The sequence below is a fragment of the Trichosurus vulpecula genome, chromosome 6, assembly GCF_011100635.1.
Source record: "Trichosurus vulpecula isolate mTriVul1 chromosome 6, mTriVul1.pri, whole genome shotgun sequence".
Taxonomy (NCBI): domain Eukaryota; kingdom Metazoa; phylum Chordata; class Mammalia; order Diprotodontia; family Phalangeridae; genus Trichosurus; species Trichosurus vulpecula.
Genome location: NC_050578.1, coordinates 219,382,457 through 219,401,842, shown reverse-complemented (window position 1 = coordinate 219,401,842; position 19,386 = coordinate 219,382,457). Strand labels below are relative to the sequence as shown.

General features: G+C 39.4%; 1 protein-coding gene and 1 non-coding gene across 2 annotated transcripts in view; both read left to right on the top strand.

Annotated features, from left to right (window-relative positions):
• The window catches only part of OVCH2 (ovochymase 2), a 53,199-nt gene that overhangs the window by 3,742 nt on the left and 30,071 nt on the right, over window positions 1-19,386 (top strand). Inside the window, exons 2-8 of the mRNA XM_036765095.1 lie at window positions 2,704-2,847; window positions 12,693-12,802; window positions 15,170-15,261; window positions 15,586-15,758; window positions 16,481-16,576; window positions 16,735-16,886; window positions 17,650-17,845. Coding sequence (XP_036620990.1) covers window positions 2,704-2,847; window positions 12,693-12,802; window positions 15,170-15,261; window positions 15,586-15,758; window positions 16,481-16,576; window positions 16,735-16,886; window positions 17,650-17,845 — 963 coding nt within the window. The remainder of the gene's footprint in view (window positions 1-2,703; window positions 2,848-12,692; window positions 12,803-15,169; window positions 15,262-15,585; window positions 15,759-16,480; window positions 16,577-16,734; window positions 16,887-17,649; window positions 17,846-19,386) is intronic.
• Window positions 2,922-2,995, top strand: TRNAT-AGU. The gene has a single exon. It is a non-coding gene; the product is annotated as a tRNA-Thr (tRNA).

Sequence of the window (19,386 nt, the reverse complement as noted above, 5' to 3'; positions counted from 1 at the left end):
CAGTCCAAATGATTTAATCTAACAATGACTATGTCATCAACAGCCAATCAGAAGAAGACATCTTTGTAGCTTGAAATTTTGTTCTGTCATCTTGCTCATTGCTATAAAATACCTTATCATTTCTCACTTGGGTCTTTGGAGTTATTGAGGCAGTCATTGATCCACTTTGTTAGTAGATTTGAGCTGTGCTAATAAACTGATAATGCTGGGAACATTGTCAGTTTACCTTAATTTTCAAATAAAAATGGTGAACCATTAAATCATACATAAGGATTTCTATAGACTGCATATTGACTTGGGAAACTACATTTTAACATTATATTTTATTTTATTTAACATTTCCCAATTACATTTTAATTTGGTTCTAGCAGAACTAGGGAATATTGTGGGCCAGCCCAGAGGTCTTGTGTTCAACATCTCTGCTCTATATCTTTCAGTCAAATTTGTGATGGTAAATATTAGATTTATTGTGAAATATCGATTGTGAAAGCTAATGTCCTTATTCTGGATAACCTCTATGCATGGTAGCAAGGAGTCCTGCAGTGAATACAGTACTGGACCTGAAGTCAGGAAGACGTGTTCAAGTTTGGTCTCAGACCTTTGTGATTCTGGGCAGTTCAATCACCCACTTTCTGCCTCAATATCCTTATCTGTAAAATGGGGATACTAATATCTCCTACGTCCCAGAATTGTTGTAAAGTTAAAATTAGAATATTTGTAAAGCACTTTGAAAAAGTATTAAGTAAATGCTAGCCACTATTATTGTCATCATTACTGTGACAGGCCACTCTCAGTTTGTGATAGTGCATCACACATGCAGGAAATGAAATACTGGTGGGATATTTAGCAGTTCATCAAAGGAAGTTTACTTAGCTATACTGGGAAAGAGGCAGTGAAGATATAGCTTTGGTTAGGGTGAACATAACTTCCTTGACACTATGTTGCGGAAACCTGAAGGAGAAACTGGAACTTCTCATGGCTGCTTTGAACTTATGCAACCAGCAAACTACATCAAAGGACTCAACCTTTAGTCTTTTGACCCAATGGAGTCTCAGCTGGCTTCAATATCTTTTATGGAAATGAATAAACCTATTTTACATGTCAGGGGAATGTTGGTAGATGTTCCTCCCACTACACATGTAGAAATAATTCTCATATAAATTTTAGATAGCAGGAAATATAGGCACATATGTCCATAGTTGTTAACGTCCCTTCAGATTAATTTTTTTTTGGTATTTGTAAGATTTAAGTATTTCACATAGTTTTATTATCCATACATATCCCTGTGTAACTATACTTCAATGGCCTTGCAATTGTTTTGCCCCCAGAACAAATTTCCCTTCTGTACATTTGGTATAATCCAGCTGCTTTTCCCAACTTTGTTCTCTTCAGTGCCATTTTTAGTTTTTCTAAAAAGACATTTTGGACTATGTTGTTAGCACAACTATGGCAGCTCTACTGTATTTGATGATCTAAAAAAAAGGTTTGTTATAAACTTGCTTTTCAAAATTTTTTCTAGTTTTCTTCCCTTGGTTATTTTCCTTGGATTTTTAATTAAAATTCCCTTGGAATGACTTTGTTTAGTTATATCACTCCCCCAAGCTTTCTTTAAACTGATTTTGTGCTGAATGTGTTGGCACATGCCTTTACTCTCTGTTACTCTGGAGGGTGAGTATTGCTTGAATGCTGGAGTCCTGAGATGCAGTAGGGCTAAAGCTTACTGGTTGCAAGTACCAATAGCAATATGCTGAACCCCAGTAGCATAAAAACCTCAGCTTACTTTTAGGGGTGTATCAGCCCAGGTTTAAAAAACAGGACAAGTTAAACATTCCATGCTGATCGGTATTGGGATCTACCTAGAGTGGTCACTTCACTTCCAGCCTGGGTGAGAAAGGTGGTCACAAATAAACAAACTAATTTTACCCTCCCATCCTTTCTCTCTAATTCATGAGATAATACTAACCACAATACTCCACAATTCTTTTTTTTTTTTTTGGTAAGATTTTGCAAGAGAATTTCTGTTCCAAACTGGTACTGTTTGATGACCAATCTCTTTCTCTCCTTGGCCAGTAAGTCAAATGTTTGTTGACTACCATCATTTTTAGGTCTTCTAGTCTCTGTCATTGATTACACATCTGCATAAACTTATAAACAGTGCTGACGTCTTTTCTTCATTTTTCATGACCAACAACATACTCATATGTCAGCTCTGCTACTTAATACCTTCCTTAGTCTGAGCAAATCAATTCACCTATCTGATATTTAGGTTTTCCACCTAGGAAATGAGGGGATGGGAGTGTGTAACCACTGAGCTCTTCTCCAGTTCTAAATCTATGATCCTATGAAAGACATTAAACACAAATTGGATTTGGAAAAAAAAAAAAGAAGTTTCATTGACACATTTTGGTTTGACGTCACCGTCATTTCTGGGTTTACCCTTTCTCCACTGCCACCGCATCTGAATTAGCCCATTAGACTAGAAATTGTAAAAAACCAGATGTTGTCATGCTCTGGGATATCAGGTAGATTTTTAATTCCCTATTCCTGGAAATTTGATTCATTTAAGTTAAAAAATGTTTATTAAATGGAGGCTCGATTATTATTGGTCCAGGACGTTGTAGAGACGACGAGTTGAACTCTACTGCTTCTGAGGGATCTTACATCTCTAAGATTACCTAACTCTGTGACTCCTGGTCCTGCCAGGGACTCTGGAAGAAATGAGGGAGAAATTACATTCAACTTCTCCTATGCCGAGGCTAAATTCTGTTGTGTTTTCAAAGTATCCCAGAGAGCGTGACACTGCGGAGGAGCGATATTTTCGTACTGAAAACCTCAAAAGCCGTCTTCGTAACTTTATCTTACTCCAGTGCAGAAATAAACTACGCGCTTTTCTAGGTGGACTCAACAATTTCTATCACCTGGGCTCCGTGGCTTAGTTGGTTAAAGCGCCTGTCTAGTAAACAGGAGATCCTGGGTTCGAATCCCAGCGGGGCCTTTATTTTCAAAACTTCGCCTACTCAAATTACATTGAATGTAGAAGCCCTTCGGGGAAATCCAGGAACCAGAGTAAGAAATTCATGCTTTCTTCACGGCTGGAAACCCGGCAGGGCTACCAAAGAGTGGTACAACTAGCATTCGGTTTATAAATAAGTATGGACAACAATTTAATCCCTTCCTTGATCTCAGAAGGACAATTTACACTCCAGGCATGCTGGAACCCAAAAATTGCCTCTGAGGATTCTTCCAATTATGAAACTGTGAGTCCTTTGAATTAGGGAGGATGGGGCACCCTCACAGGTCCACAACTTTCTGCCTTTCCGCTTTACCCTCTGGGCACCTGGGATCGGCAAGAAAGAGCAGTTTCTTTCTTGGCTCTCTATCAAATAGAAAAGCAAGCTACGAGCTTGCTCCATGAGCCCTCAACCGTGCTACGTGGGCCACAGATTGTAACCATGAGGCATAGCTGAAGAGAGTTTAGTGCACAGAGGTGTTATTCTTCTATTCCCCGCTAGGTGGCAGAAGGAAACCATTCTAGACAATGCCAAACGCACGCCGGCTTCATAAAAGGCAGGAGAGACCATACATGTATTTTCAGGGATCCAGATCTGAATTCTTGTCTGCATTAAATATAGCAATGTCTTGTCTATCTTCCCCTATACTGGGCAGTCTCTATTTTTGTCTTAACTTTGTCTAGAGGCAGGAACATTCTTTTATCTCTGCCTAGTACAGTGCTTTGCCCGTAACAGGTGCTTAATAAATATTTGTTCAAATGAATTTGTAGCCCACAAATCCAGGAAATGTATCACAGGCTAATGAAAGTGACTCGGTTTTCCTCATCTTTAAAGTAGTACCTACCTCACATTGTGGTTGTGAGGATCAACTAAGATAACAACAATTTGCAAACGTTACATTAACTTTGAAGACCAGGTAGGGTTCACTAGGCAGTGATCAAGGGGAGTGAAATAATTAAGGCTGGGTGCACGGGAATTTAATATATATGCACATGTATATATAGATATATACACATATGTGTGCAATTGTATATAACATATACTGTATTATTAAATTCACAAGAGTTATATATTATAGATTGTTATATATAATCAAATGTAATATATGGTTAAGTTCAGAAGAATTAGACATGTAATATAAGATTATGTTGTATATTATTGTAATAGGTAGTTATGAATTCAACGATCAACACACAAACATTCTAATGCACTGGAAATACAAACATTCCCCCAATTTTGTTTTTACAAAAAAAAAAACAACAACAACAAAGGACTACATGCATGCCTGAGTACTTCTGTTACATAAAGTTTTCAAAGTATATGTTAAATTTAAAATACAATAATGAAACTGCTATTTGTGTCCCCTCCTGTTTCCCTTTTTGTTTTCTTTTGAATGTTTTATTTTATTATCTTGCATCGCTTTACTAATTCCTCCCTTTCTAACCTCCCACCCTCCAAGCTTGCCTTGTAACAAATAAGTGTAGTTAAATAAGACAAATTGGCCATGCATGAAATGTTTTCTTACTCTGTACCTTCAGTGCACCATTTTTTCTGCCAGGAGGCATGCTTCATCATCAACCTTTTAAATAATGATTATTTTCTGCATTGATCAGAGTTCTGAAGCTCTTCAAATTCATTTGCTTTTACAATATTGTTGTCATTGTATACATTGTTCTCTGGACCCATTTCACTCTGTTCATTCAAATGGATTGGGGTTGTACCTCATGGAGCAAACGTGGGAGTGGATTTGTAGCAGTCACTCTAGCCATGCCCTGGGAAACAAAGCAATCCCTGGTGTGACGTGGTTACTGCACTGGTAACTCAGGAGCATACTGTGGATATCGTTACTTAAATTTTCTAAGGTATCTATTATTATTTTTGTGGAAATGATAGAGCAAACCAGACTAGATTAAGGATGGATCCAGACCTGGTTGAGTGAATGGACTCAAAGAGTAATCGGTAATGGTTCTGTCAGTTCGGATGGAGATTACTAGTAGAGTGCCTCATCGATCTCTGCTTGGCCTTGTGCTGTTTGACATTTTTATCAGCAACTTGGACAAAGGCATAATTGACATGCTTATTAAATTTTCAAATGACACAAAGCTGGGAGGGATAGCTATCACATTGGATGACCGTCAGGATCTCCCGCGGCCAAATATTTACAGGCTAGGGGTGAATCTAAAAAGAAATTTAGTAGGCATAAACATAATCTTACTCTTGTGTTCAAGAAATCTATTTTGTTAGTGTAATGTGGGAAGCATGATTAGGCAACAGTATATCTGAGAAAGATTTGGGGGTTTGAATGGACTATAAGGCCAAAATTAATTAACAATTTCACACTACAGCCAAGAAAGTGAATTCAATCTTAGGCTGCATCAAGAAAAGGTATAGATTCCAAGAATAAAGAGGTGATAGTTTCATCATACCTTGCCCAAATTAGATTACCTTTGGAGTATTATGTTTAGTTCTGGGGTCCACATTTTAGGGAGGATTTTTGATAAACTGGACACCATTCAACAGAGTGCAGCTTGGATAATAAAGCATTTTCAGAAACTGCCAAATGAGGAATATTTTTTTTTTAAAAGAAACTGGGCATGTTTAGCTTACAGGAGAGAAAACACGTGGAAGAGTGATAGCTGTTTTCAATTACTTGAAGGGATGTTATGTATAAGAGTAATTCAGCTTGTTTTGTTTTGCTCCAGAAGGCAGAACCAGGTAGGATGAATGGGAGCCTGAAGAGGCAAATTTAGCTTCATGTCAGAAAACAAACAAACAAACAAACTTCTAACATTTGGAATAGCCCAAAGGTATCCCAAAGGCTGACTCAGGAATAATAATGTCTTCCTCATTAGAAATCTCAGTTCTGAGTGATCTTTGTATTCTCTTCTAGGGATTTTTTTTTTTTTTTTTTGCCGTGGCTTTGACTAAATGGCTACTAAGGGTCTTTTTAACTCTGAAATTTTATGACTCTATGATTCAGACTTGAAGTAACTATGTGGTATTTATCCTTTTCCCTCAAATTCTAATTTCAATTCCCAAATTGTATTTTTCTTATATTTTGTGCAATTTTCTCACATTTCACCCCTTCTTTCAATTTCCACAGCTCTAGATAGTAATAGCTAATATCTACAGAGCACTTAGGGCCATTAGGTGGTGCAGTGGATAGAATCCCCGGCTTGGAATCAGGAAGACCCATTTTTGTGAGTTGTGTGACCTTTGGTAAGTCATTTCATCCTGTTTGCCTCAGTTTCCTCACATTTAAAATGAGCTGGAGAAGGAAATGGTAAATCACTCTTGTATCTTTACCAAGAAAACCCCAAATGGGGTCATGGAAAGTTGGACACGACTGAAAGTGATTGAACAACAAGAAAATATAGCACTTACTATGTGCCAGGCACTGTGCTAAGTACTTTACAAGTATTATCTCATTTTATCCTCACAACAAACCTGGGAAGTAGGTACTATCATGATCCCCATTTTACAGACGAAGAAGCAGAGTTAAACAGATATTAAATGACTAGCCTAGGGTTGCACAGCTAGGAAGTGTTAGAGGCCAAATTTGAACTCAGGGCTTCCTGATTCCAGACCAGGCACTCTATCCATTGTGCCACCATGTTACAATAGATTTTTAACTTTCTCTCCTTCTTCAGTCTCTTCCCACTTTACAATGTATCCTACAAAGGCTTCCAGAGGAAGCTTCCTTAAGCGTAGATATGACTGTAATTATTTCACTCAAAAATCTTCAATAGCTCTTTATTGTTCCCTAAATAAAACCTAAAAAGCTTAGCTTGGTATTCAAAACCCTCTATTCTCTGGAGACTTCTTGCCTTTCTAGTCTTATGTTAGGTTAATTTCTTCTGTGTGTTCTGTTCCAGTCAAACTGGGCTATGTCCCTTTGAACATGTTCTATTCTTTCCTACCACCACACCTTTGCTCAGACTATTGCCTATGCTTGGAATTCTCTTTCCCAGGGCCCTTCTCCTATCTTTGACTTCCCCTATCAAAGCCTTTTGTGACCCTCATATTTGGAAATTGTTTCCCTTCATTGGCACTCTCATAGCTCTTTGTACATCAATGATAAATTTCAAATATCTATTTCATATTATGGTTATGTGGGCTACATCTTACCTCTTTTACTAGATTGTGTCAGAGACTGTGTTGTTTCATGAAAGGATCACTTGAATTGGGGTCAGTAAATCTGGGTTCAGTTTCTGACTCCATGATATACTAGTTGTATAATTGTGAGCAAGTAAATGAACCTCCCAAGCAGCTATGTGGCGCAGTGGATAGAGTGCCAGCCACAGAGTCAGGAAGACCTGACTTCAATTTTGGCCTCAGATATTTACTAGCTGTGTGACCCTGGGCAAGTCACTTAACTATTTGCCTCCATTCCTCATTAGTAAAATGAGCTGGAAAAGAAAATGGTAAATTACTCTAGTATCTTTGGAAAGGGAAATGGTAAGCCATTCTAGCATCTTTGCTAAGAAAACCCCAAATGGGGTCAAGAAGACTCAGACATGACTAAAAACGATTGAACACCATCTATAGCCTGGTGCAATAATACTTAACCATGCCATTGATTGGTTAAGAGGACTAAATGGGATAATGTATATAATGTAGCATGGTCAGACATGGCCCTTCCTTCCTACTCCCTCCAAAGGGAGAAGGGAATGTCAGTAGGAATGGCTAGAGTGGTTGGTAAATCCAAAAGGTGAGAGCACCAGGCATCAAAGGAATTGTATCAAATTACAGGAGCGTTCCTATCCAGTTTACCCAACAGGATTGTTCTCTTCATAGGTGTGGGGGATTTTTTATTTTTACCCTGGATTGTAACATGTACTTTATTAGCTCATTTATTTTTTAGGTAAAGGGACAGCAGGCCATTCATGTGCAGTCTGCACTTCTGGGCATGTTGGAACTTTGTGTGCTGTACTAGAGTTCAAGATTAGAGCAAATGGCTAAGAGCCCAGGTGGTTCTGCCACAGAAGTGTCTTTGTGCTCACTCTCCCCTTCGTTTTGATACCAGTATTTGAGTTAGGTCAGTTCCTGGAGCATGAGTCATGTCTCTTTATTTTGAATATATGAGTGAAATATAAAAGTAATTAAAACCCCATAAAACTGTATTGTGTTATATAGTCCCTAAGAAACTACTGCTCTGAGAATGTCACCCCAGGTTTGAGGCACTTTAAGGGATAGAATTCACTGAAGGCTGTAGCTCATTGACCCATGCCTGTGTAATTTTTTTTAACCAGCTAGTCAGGAGATACACTAGTTCGAACAAAAGCTATTTCCTCAAATAGCATAGTATATAAAATAATAAAAGTGCTCCATGTGTACAGGGTATATATCCTTCCATATATAACATGTGGAAAGGGTACGCATGACTAGAGAAAACACTTAGATGTAACCTGTGTGACCAGAGACCATTATTGAAGGCGCACAGAAGGATCTTATATGGCAAAGAAATGGCCATGACAAATCATATATCTGATATTACAGGGCTGCTCATATCCTCTGGTGACAGCTTCACACTGCTTTCAATCATTTTCTATTGGGCATCATGTCTGCATGTTCTCCTGGGTACATGGCTCTGTTGGTCTTGTGTTTGCTGCTGGGTATTGATTATTGCCACCAACTTCTTGGATTCATCTTTTCAGGGCTACCTTCAGCTGCTGTCTTCTAGGGTACAATGATTAGAAAGCCTCTCCTTGGCAGGTAGGCTGACTGTTTTTGAGTCATACTAAAAGCTATGAGCTACTTTACCCAGGTAAAGTGCTGCTGAACAAAAAACGGGTAGACTATCCTTTAGATAATATCAAATCTTTTTCCATTCCTTGTGTCTGGGGCTGAATCATGGTTCTAATCTCTGAGACAAGTTTCTAACTTGGGCAGAAAAAAGTTTCCTGTAGTTCCCATTTGACCCTTTATGGGAGTCCTGTGCCACAAAAACTAATCTCATAGGGCTCTGCCAAAGAAACTCCATAGGAGCTAGGTAGAAATTGGGTTACGAATAAGATAGCTGATTTCAAAGATCCTTTCAGGATTGGAAGACAAATAGATTTGACCCATAACAAACATGAAGGAGGCAAGGTCATCATCCTCTTACCACCTAGTTTTCCATTGCTTTGCATATTTTTCAGTACTAATCTTACAATACCCCTAACCCTTCCCTCCCCAAAATTTGGTGCTATATTTTGGCCAGTGAAATCTTGCTGTCTTCCTATGTAATGTCATTTTTGTTACTTCTATTTCTTGGTATAGATTCTTTGTGGACAGCAACTATGACTAGTTCATATCTATTTCTCCTTTAATGCCAGAACAGTGTTTCCTTGGTAGGTGCTTAATAATTACCTCTTGAATTGAACTGAACTGAGATGAAAGTCATTGTTTTTGAGGAGGAGGGATATCAGGGTGTTCTAAGGCTCAGCTTTAGAAGACTGTGATCTACATGAGGAAGTAATAAGGGAAGATTGGGAGTGCTTGGAAACCATTGTGACCAAGCCATGGAGACAGTAGGTTTCCTTTGCTTGTTCCCCAGTTATTTTTCTTATCTATTCCTCTTCTAATAATTTGGTGACATTTCTACCACTCAGTCAAGAAGACTGAAAAATGTTTCAGAATTGGTCATTTCTATTAAGTGAGGACACTCAACCCCTGCAAGCAAGAGCTTCCTCATACCAGGGGGGCAGCCATGCTAAATGAAGGTTGGAAATAAATCACTTAGAAGCTATTCTCCTTGATAGCAGTGGAGATATTAGTGTGACCAACTGAGTTGTGTGGAGCTGCTGGAGCATGGCATTTTACAATATTAGTCATCTCCTTGTCTTGGGTAGGCTGTTTCTTAGATAGCTTCCAATGTGTGTTCAGTTATAATGATCTTAGCAAGAAGCCGCTGTGCTTGGACAAATTAGAAGAGCTAGATGCGCATGGTTAAGTCCTTTATCTATGGATTAATAAGTAACCTCCATATTAATTGGCTGATTACTGTTCTCTCCCATGGTTCTTTTCTGTCTACTCTCTTCTGAGCTTTCAGGGAGTTGTCTCAGCCTTAAAATGTCAGGAACAACTTGGAAATTGATTTTACTTCTGGGAATAGTCTGTTTTGGAGCAGGAAACTATGCATCTCAGTCTCTTCTGAGAGGTAGGATTGAGATGAGCCATGATAACAAGTATCTTCTTGTGGAGAGGGTGTTCCTAGAAATATGTGCAGGATTCTGGGATGAGAACTCATCATTTCTTTGCAGGAGCTCTCTGGGGGAATACCAGGGGGCAAATTTTATGGCATGAATACTGCTGATTTTAATTGTTTTATGTTGCATTTCTTTAATTGACATTTGAACTACGGGTGGAAGACTCGAGTTGAACTTTATTAAGATTTCTTTCTTGGTAAACCTACAGTCGTTTCCATCATTAAATGTACTACTCAATTACAATAATTTCTAATCATTTAATTAGGAAAATAGTCAATATTTTAAAAATTTTGAATACCTTAGACAAATGTCATGTATCAACCTTCTGGAAAACATGAAATTTATATCTCCTCTAGCTTTTTTGAATGGTACATTTCCCTTGAAAAAATAAGCCAACAAAGGTTCCTGACAAATTGCTTCCTGATTGTGTTGGTGCCAGACCCCAGAACCATGGTGTTTCCTGGCTTTGCTTCAGTGAATTTCACTTCAGGAAATAGTATATCCCAATTCTAAAGCATTACAAAAATTATTATAAAAGTCACTCAAATGATAGTGACAGAAAATCAGCCTCTGTCATTGTTTAAGGATTGTCTTCTGTTCCAAAGGAGTTAAACATAGAAGAGTTATTTAAGGGGAAGGAGTAAGGGGGAAGCCAGATTTTGGAACTCCGGCTCCATGGACATGGTTTAGGCTTTGAGGCAGGCTGTTTGTTTTATATGATAAGTCTAGGGAACTGAGCCTGACTTTCAGTTTCTGCAAGCAAATGACCATTTTCTATGTCTGATCAGAGGAGATTGGCCAGTTAGGCGGCTCACTGGCTAGATAGCTGAGCCTGGAGTCAGGAAGACTCATCTTCCTGAATTCAAATCTGGTGTCAGATAATTATTAAGCTGTGTGACCCTGGCAAGTCACTTAACTTTGCCTCAGTTTCCTCATCTGTAAAATGAGCTGGAGAAAGAAATGACAAACCACTCCAGTATCCTTGCCAAGGAAAACCCCAAATGGCATCATGAAGAGTCAGACATGACTGAATGGCTGAACAACAAAGTAGCAGAGACTCCCACATGAAGTATGGTTCCTCAACTTGTATCAAATTTAAAAGTGCTTACTTTCACAATTTCATAGTTTGACAAGGTCTTCTGTGTTTGATGTACTGCATGGTGTACTGGAGAGAAAGAATTTGTAAGAAAATGTGGTCCTTTCACTCTGGAGAAAACAAGCTGAGGCATGAAAGAAGGGATGTCCCCTCCTCAGTTGAACTCCTGCCTTCTTTCTCCTTTCCAAAAGCCTCCAGGCCCTGTCTGCCCTCATTTCTTTATCCTCTCTAGGGAAGAAAGAGAGATCCATGTAAATGGACAAAGTTATGTGGATAAATTAAGAATGTCTGATAATACTGAATGCCTTTGCTGACAATTGTTCTCTCAGCCTGGTGCTTTGTTTTGTTAAGTGACAACGTGTTTGTTAGGGACTACTGGACAAAGATCATAGAATTAAGAGCTAAAATGATCAACTCATGGTGCTCAGAGGGCTGAAATTTGCCCATGGCCCTACAGTTGTACAAAGTGGATTTGAACCTAGTTCTCTAACTCAAATTTGGTGGTTTTTTTTTTTTAACAATATCAAGCTATCTTTCAAAGTCACATAAAAATACCATACACCAACCAATTAATTTGGTGGGGAGAGGGGAGAGATTATGCAGAAACAGAACTTTTTCCTTTTTTTTTTTTTCCAGATTCAGTAATGATTATTTTGATAGATTTCAAATCCTTAATAGCTGTCAGTTGGATGAAATGTTGTCAGGAATACAACTGTCAAAATAGACATTATTAAGGTATTTAAAAGTGCTTTTCAAACTGTAAAGTGCTATATAAATGCTGGTTATCTTTATTATTATTCATTGGCAAGGGAATTAATTAAGCATAGAAGCATCTCTGCTGGGTGTGAACTTGGGAAAGTGCCCTCTGACTCTGTTTCTTAATTTGTAAGATGAAGGGCTGGGACTAAAGAAATACTCAAGTCATTTCAGCTTTGAGATAGGTGCCTATATCCTTTTTAGTTTGATGATCCTTTTTGGACATAGTCCATTTGGAAGCTATCCCTAATATATAAAATCTATTGTGACACACTTTTTGAAAAGGTATCTGTTAAATTGTGCTTTATGATGTGGAAAGGAAAGAAGAACAGACTAGGGACTACATATTAAAGTAGGTAATATGTATTCCTTTGGGAAGAACCAAATCTTTCACCTGATGGTTTTGATTGTTTCAAGGTATAGGCTCTGTTCAGACTCAGTTCTGTTTGATTCACTCAGGAATAATGGTAATTACCTAAAAATGGTAATTACTTTTGAGTGTGTGAAATAATCAGTGGATCCCTACTCATATTGGTCAACTGGATTTTGTACCTTCTGGTTCAGAAGGGTTCTCTTCAGGACTCTGGAATGTCAGAGAGCTCACTGCCTGTTCATAGTTTCCCTGATCTGGGTCCCTAGGTCACATATGTGGACGGAGTGCAATAGACAACCAGCTGTGGGATTACTTGGGTCATTTCAGTCGCATTGTTGGAGGAAGCCCAGTGGAAAAAGGAGCATATCCATGGCAGGTGAGTACTAGGTAATGACTGTCTTGGCAGGAATGAATGATATCTCAGAAAAAAAAATGTTCCAGTATCTGAGGGGCTGTCAGGGAGTTTGGGGCCAGTTTGTTACTCTTTGAGAACATGCTAACATATATGTTCTTTGCTGTTTGCTTTAGGTGGGCTCCTGAAAAGATGTGTTCAAAACAAGACGCCATCCCCTATATATGCTTTCTCTTGTACCCTTGTTCTTGCTGGTTCCTATGACTGGAATGTCCTCTCCAATTCTTCCACTGGCCCTATTTCCACATGTTTACTCTGTTCATTCTTTAAGAATGATATCAAATGCTTTCTTCCTGAAACCTTCTTTGATGCCCTTTGTCAGGGGCATTTCCTGCTTCAGACTTCAACTAGTATTGGATTTATACCTATTTCATACACTATTTTGGAGTTATAAGATCCTAGGATTAAAGATTTTGAGCCAAAAGGGACATTGCAGGTTACCTAGTCCAAAATTCCATTTCACGGATGAGGAAACTGAAACCCAGAAGGGTTAAATCACTTGCTCATGGTCGCCTAAGTAGCCAATGGCAGAAGCAGAATTTGAACCCAGGTCTGCTGGGGTAATCTTGAAGGAGCAGGAAAAGCTTTTGTATTTTTTTTCTGTATTTTTCCATAGGTCCTCTAATATTTTCCAAATATTGAAACTTAAGTATTTTCCAATTATTTTTTCTTCAAACACAAACATGATGTTGGTAGGTTTCTTGTGTGTTGCTTTTTTTTTTTTTTCCAAATCTGGAATAAGGCCTATTTTTGAGGTCATTTGCATTCCTAGGAAATGGTGGGAAATTCCAAACATGGATTAAAAAGTACCTTTTATCAGAGCCACCAGATGAGTTCTTATATCCAAGAAAGTAGGTTCACATTTACTGAAACTAGTGAGATATGAGAGATATGGATACGTTACAAACTAAGGTCAGGCTGAATTTCCAGAAGGAGCTGGATGGGCAGTGGACTAACTATCTCATATGGTAGTGGAAATGACATTATGGAAACATTAAAGTTCTGGAAAGCAGCACTGAGCCTTGTTATGTTATGTAGCAGACCCTAGCCTAGGAGTGGGGTGTATCTGACGTACCCTAGGCCACAATTTCTGGTTGTTCAATGTACTTCCTATATGCAAGGCATTATGCTAGCTGCTACGAATACAAAGGAAAAAAAAACCCCATGAAACCCTTCCTATGTTCAAGGACCTTACACACTACTATGAGGATACATACATATAATATATGCTTAAAGTAAATAAAAGTGATTTTGGTGGGGAGGAGGTGGAGAGCACTAACAGTGAGGGGAGAATCAAGAAAGGCCTTCCAACTAACTCTAGATAGAACCTAGAAATTATGAAAGGTAGAGATGAAAGTGGAAATCATTCTAAGGAGATAACTTGAGCAAAATCATGAAAGCAGGGTAGAATGCCATGTACAGTGAACAATAGGAAGACCACCTTGGCCAGAATATAGACTGTATGAGGCAGAGTAATGTGACAAAAGTCTTGGAAGGTCAGGGTGGCTAGGGTACAGTGGAGAGAGCACTGGCCTTGGAGTCAGGAGGATCTAACTTCAAATCTAGCCTCAGACACTTACTATTTGTGTGACCCTGGGCAAGTCACTTAACCCCAGTTGCCTCTCCCCACCCCCCCAAAAGAAAAGTAGACATGGAGCTAGACTGTGAGGGGCTCTAAATACCAAAGGAGTTTTATCTGAGATCCAATAGCTTCTTGATGTTCATTCCTTGTAACTACCATGAATTCTGGGTCGCTATTTTGGGGCCTATTTAGTTTCTGGGCTTTTAGGTTTGCGGATTTCTTGAAAATAGTTGTTCATTCTACCTCTTTTTACATGTAATCATGGTGTGGTGAAGAAAGTATTTAGAGATTAGGGAGACAGCATGGGACAGTAGAAAAGAGTACTTTGTTGGGAGTCAGAAAGCCTGGGTTCAGATCCTGTCTCTGTCACTTACTACCTGTGTTATCTTGGGCAAGTCATGTAACCTCTCTAGGTCTTAGTTTCCTCATCTTGAAAATGGAATCGGACCAGACGGGCTCTAGGGTCTCTTCCACCTCTAAACCTCTTGTTCTATGGTTTGAAAAAGATTTTCTATGGTTTTGAAAATGGTTTGAAAAACCATTTATTGGCTGTGTGACTTTGGTCAAATCACTCTACCCTTCTGAGAATTGGGATCCTCATTTGAATAGTTGAGCAAAGGACCCCTCTCTTGCTCAGTTTGTAGTACTAGTATGAAAATCAAATGGGATTAGGGAGGAGAAGACTTTATAACCTGTAAAGTATTCTCAAATAAAAGACATTGTCATTATCTAAGGTTTTTGTCCTTCAGGTGTCTCTGAAACGAAGAGAAAAGCACTTCTGTGGAGGAACTATCATCTCTGCCCAATGGGTGATCACAGCTGCTCATTGTGTCATGCATAAGTAAGAATGGAAAGTCACATGGTTGGAGGCCAGCTGGTATTTCCCCCTTTGTCATGTGATTCATGGCCAGAAATAGAGTACTTTTGTGCTCAAAGTTGGAGGCAGGATAATGTACTAATGGACTCTAGAATTAGTTATAGGGCATATTATAATCTTTACATTGGGATAGAGGAGGAGTTCCCTCTGGGACTAGTCCAGATACCTGCACACAAAGATATTTAGTTAGTACTGGTTAATGGTGATTGTTATTCACTACCTGTGGCCTGGGGGATCTCTATGGTTGCTTGTTCCCTTGTTTTCCCTAAACTATATTCTTCTCCATAGGGATATGAAAACTTTTCTGAATGTTACTGCAGGAGAACATGATATGAATCTGGTAGAACAAGGAGAGCAGACCCTTTCTGTGGATACTATCATCAGACACCCATATTTCACACTCAGGAAACCAATGAACTATGACATTGCCCTCTTGAAGATGAATGGCACATTCAAGTTTGGTAACCATCTGAGGCTAGAGAGAATCCAGGCTGCTTTGCCCTTAGCTCCATTGGGCCATGTCAGCTTGTATTCTGACAGTCGAGCTCATGAGTACCCTCTAAAGCAATTGTTCTTGGTCTGTGAAGCCTGATCTAATTTTAGAACTGGGTATGACTAGAAGGTTGGGTTAAGGCATTCTGGGCAATGGTCATTATCATTGCTGATAATTCTTCTGCAGTTCCATGTTTATAGAAGGTAAAGGAGAAGAGAGCCAAGGCTTTCTTTGATTCTAGTGTTTCTCTGGAACAGGGGTGGGGAACCTGTGGCCTCAAGGCCATATGTGGCCCTCTGGGTCCTTAAGGGCATCCCTTTGACTGAATCTAAACTTCACAGAACAAATCCCCTTAATAAAAGGATTTGTTCTGTAAAACTTGGATCCAGTCAAAAGGCTGCACCTAAGGACCTAGAAGGCCACATATGGCCTTGAGGCAGCAGGTTCCCCATTCCTGCCTAGGAGTTGCTTCCCCTGTTAGTTTTTCTGCCACTCTGATGACAATTAAGGGCTTGAGAAGGATGCTTGCCAAAGGGAGTATCAGAACAAACACCATTTAGGGGTCAAAGCAAATCTAAGAGATCTTGGTTGCTCAATAAAGATATAGCTGCATTTGTGTGTCCTGCAAGGGAGGCTGAGGCCTGGGTATCTTCTCCAGGCTTGGACAAGTTCTTTTGTCATTTCCTACAGGCCAATTTGTTGGGCCTGTATGCCTTCCCAAACAGGGGGAAACTTTTGAGCCGGGATTCATCTGCACCACCGCAGGCTGGGGTCGTCTGGAAGAGAGTAAGGAGCCCCTATCCCATCCCACTGGATCCACCAACAACTCAATATGATAAACACTTGAACCCAAGCCCTGGGAACCTGGGTCTGGTAAACTCTACGTGCAAGAGACTATGGGACTCCATGCTCTGTTATATCTCCATATTGGTTTGTTTTCCTAGATGGCCGCCTCCCTCAAGTCTTGCATCAAGTGGACTTGCCCATTCTGACCAAGAGAAAGTGTGCAGCTATGCTATTAACTTTAAAGAGGCCTATCAAGGGCAATACACTTCTCTGTGCTGGCTTTCCAGATGGGGGAAAGGATGCATGTCAGGTTGGTAGGGGAAAGCAGAGCCTGACTTGATAATACACACACTAAATTCTCATTCTGGTTTACTTTCCTGGGGAGAGATGGATTAACCAACTCTTCATGATTACCCTTGAGCGCAGAAGGGCTGGAATTTGGAGGTGGTGAGTCTAGGGATCTAAATCAGAGTCAGAAAACACAAGTCAAAAGCCCATTTGGATTGTTGATTTGATCTCTTTCTCTCAGGCTAAGAAGGTTTACTCAACCCTCAGCTATAGGATAAGATTTAATGGCTAGAGGATGCTTATTTTTCTTCCCATACATGAAGAATGGTCAGTTCTCTTATTTGGTGATTGACTTATTCCGTTTGTGCATTATCCTGGCCATTGTCTGCTATTTTCCCTGTCTTCTGTTGACAAGTCAACAAACGTTTACTCCAGTCCTAAACAGGGAGCCAGTAACCTTAGCATGATTTTCTTGTTTCTTGAGCTTCAGCCACGGGATCTGGGAGGGGAGAAATCAAGAAACTTTACTTAGGGATATTTATTCCTTCAGGATGACAGAAGAAACAACTAGAGGGAAAAGAAAGAGGGTGAAAGTGTAGGCTATAATGTTTTGAGGACTATATGGGTATTTCATTTATACTATCCCCATTCCCCAGAACTCATTTAACTCAGAGTTTAAGGAGGCTTCCTTGTTACTCTTACAGAAGTTCCAAGGCAAGGAATGGAAGAAGTTCCATTTGGTACTGATGCTGACATTAATGACAACAGAGTTTCTCTTCCTGTAGGGTGATTCGGGGGGCTCCCTGATGTGCAGGAATAAGCATGGGGCCTGGACTCTAGCTGGTGTGACTTCCTGGGGGATGGGATGTGCTCGCAGCTGGAGGCACAACTGTCAGAAAATTGCCAGTTACAGAGGAACTCCAGGGGTCTTTACAGACCTGACCAAGGTGCTTCCCTGGATTCACAACACTATTGAAATGGGTAATAAAGCCAATGTCTTGTAAAGACCCAAGTTAGAATTACTCTTTTGGTGGGGGCAAAGAGTGTGTAGGGTTGGAGGTTGAGATCTGGAGGAATTGGAGGGAAGGCAGCCTCCAAATTATGCTTTTGTGTCTCATAGAGCATATAGGAATTATTTATTCTCAAGATGTCCATCCAGAATAAAATGTATTTAATTTAGAGGTTCAATGGAGAATTAATATAATAATTTAACAATTAATTTAAAATTTTTTTAGACAGTCCTGTAGCAATAATTAGGAATACATTGATTTCTGATGTCATATTGTATCTTACTTTTTGATTAAGTTATTGGCAAGATCCCTTGCAATAAAATGAGGTAATTGGATTAAAAATTTCCAAAGTCTCTTCTGTTCTGACATTCTGTAACTATATGTCACAACTGAAATATGTGAATTAGCTACATTATCTGCTGGTGACCCTGATCTCCTTTTCCTTCTTTGACTTCGGGGATACTACAATTTCCTGCTTTTCTAGATACCTCTCTAGTCACTCTTTCTTGGTTTCCTTTGCTGGATCACCTTCTTCTTCAACCTTTAATTTAGGTGTTTTCTAAGAATCCATCCCTCACCCTTTTATTTCTTATCTATACTCTCACTGATGACCTCATCTACTCTCAGTACTTCAAATAGCACATCTACACAGATGACTATCAAATCTACATGAGTGGTTCTGATCTTTCTTCTGAGTTTCATTCAGTCTTGCACCTCTAAGTGCCATGAGACATCTCCACCTAGATATCCCACTGACTAATAAAACTGAATATACTTTAAACCTACTTCATCTTTCTCCTTCAAAATGGATTTTCTTTATTATTTCTGTCTATGGCAGCATTTCCCATTCTCCTAACCTTGATGTTATCTTAACTCTTTTCTCTCTCTTGCTTCCCACATTTAGTTAGCTACTAGATTCTCTCTATTTTATCTGGAGTGGGTGGGGTAAGTAGACAATGAAGCACTTTGTTCCTGGGCACTGAATTTAGAGGGTATCAACAGAACTGTCCTTGAATCATATGGAAACAACAGAGCTTAGCATTTAGCAAGATTAGATAGAATAGAACTTACTGGATGTAGACTGGTGTAAGGTACTCCCTTACTGTTCTCCCCCCTCACCTGGACAGCTACTCAAGCAGTAGCCCCATCGTGATATGTTGGGGTCTTTACCTTTCCCCTCACGGGACTGTGTTCTTTCTTCCTTAAATAGAGAGCATCCTGTATGTTGCTTGCCCTTAGTATGACTTATAGCACTTGTTCTATTATGACATTCTCGGTTATGGCTTTGCCATCGATTCAATATCTCTCATATTTGTTCTCTGTCTTTTGATTGCTACCACCCTAGTTTAGGCCCTTGTTACCTCTCATTTGGAATTTTAAGGTAACTGTCTTACAGTTGGCCATTTTCACTATCCTCTTTATTAATCCATCCTTCACACTGCTTCCAGAATAATCTTTTAAAAATTCCTAGATCTGAGCATATTTTTTCTGCTCAAAAATCTCCAGTGACTC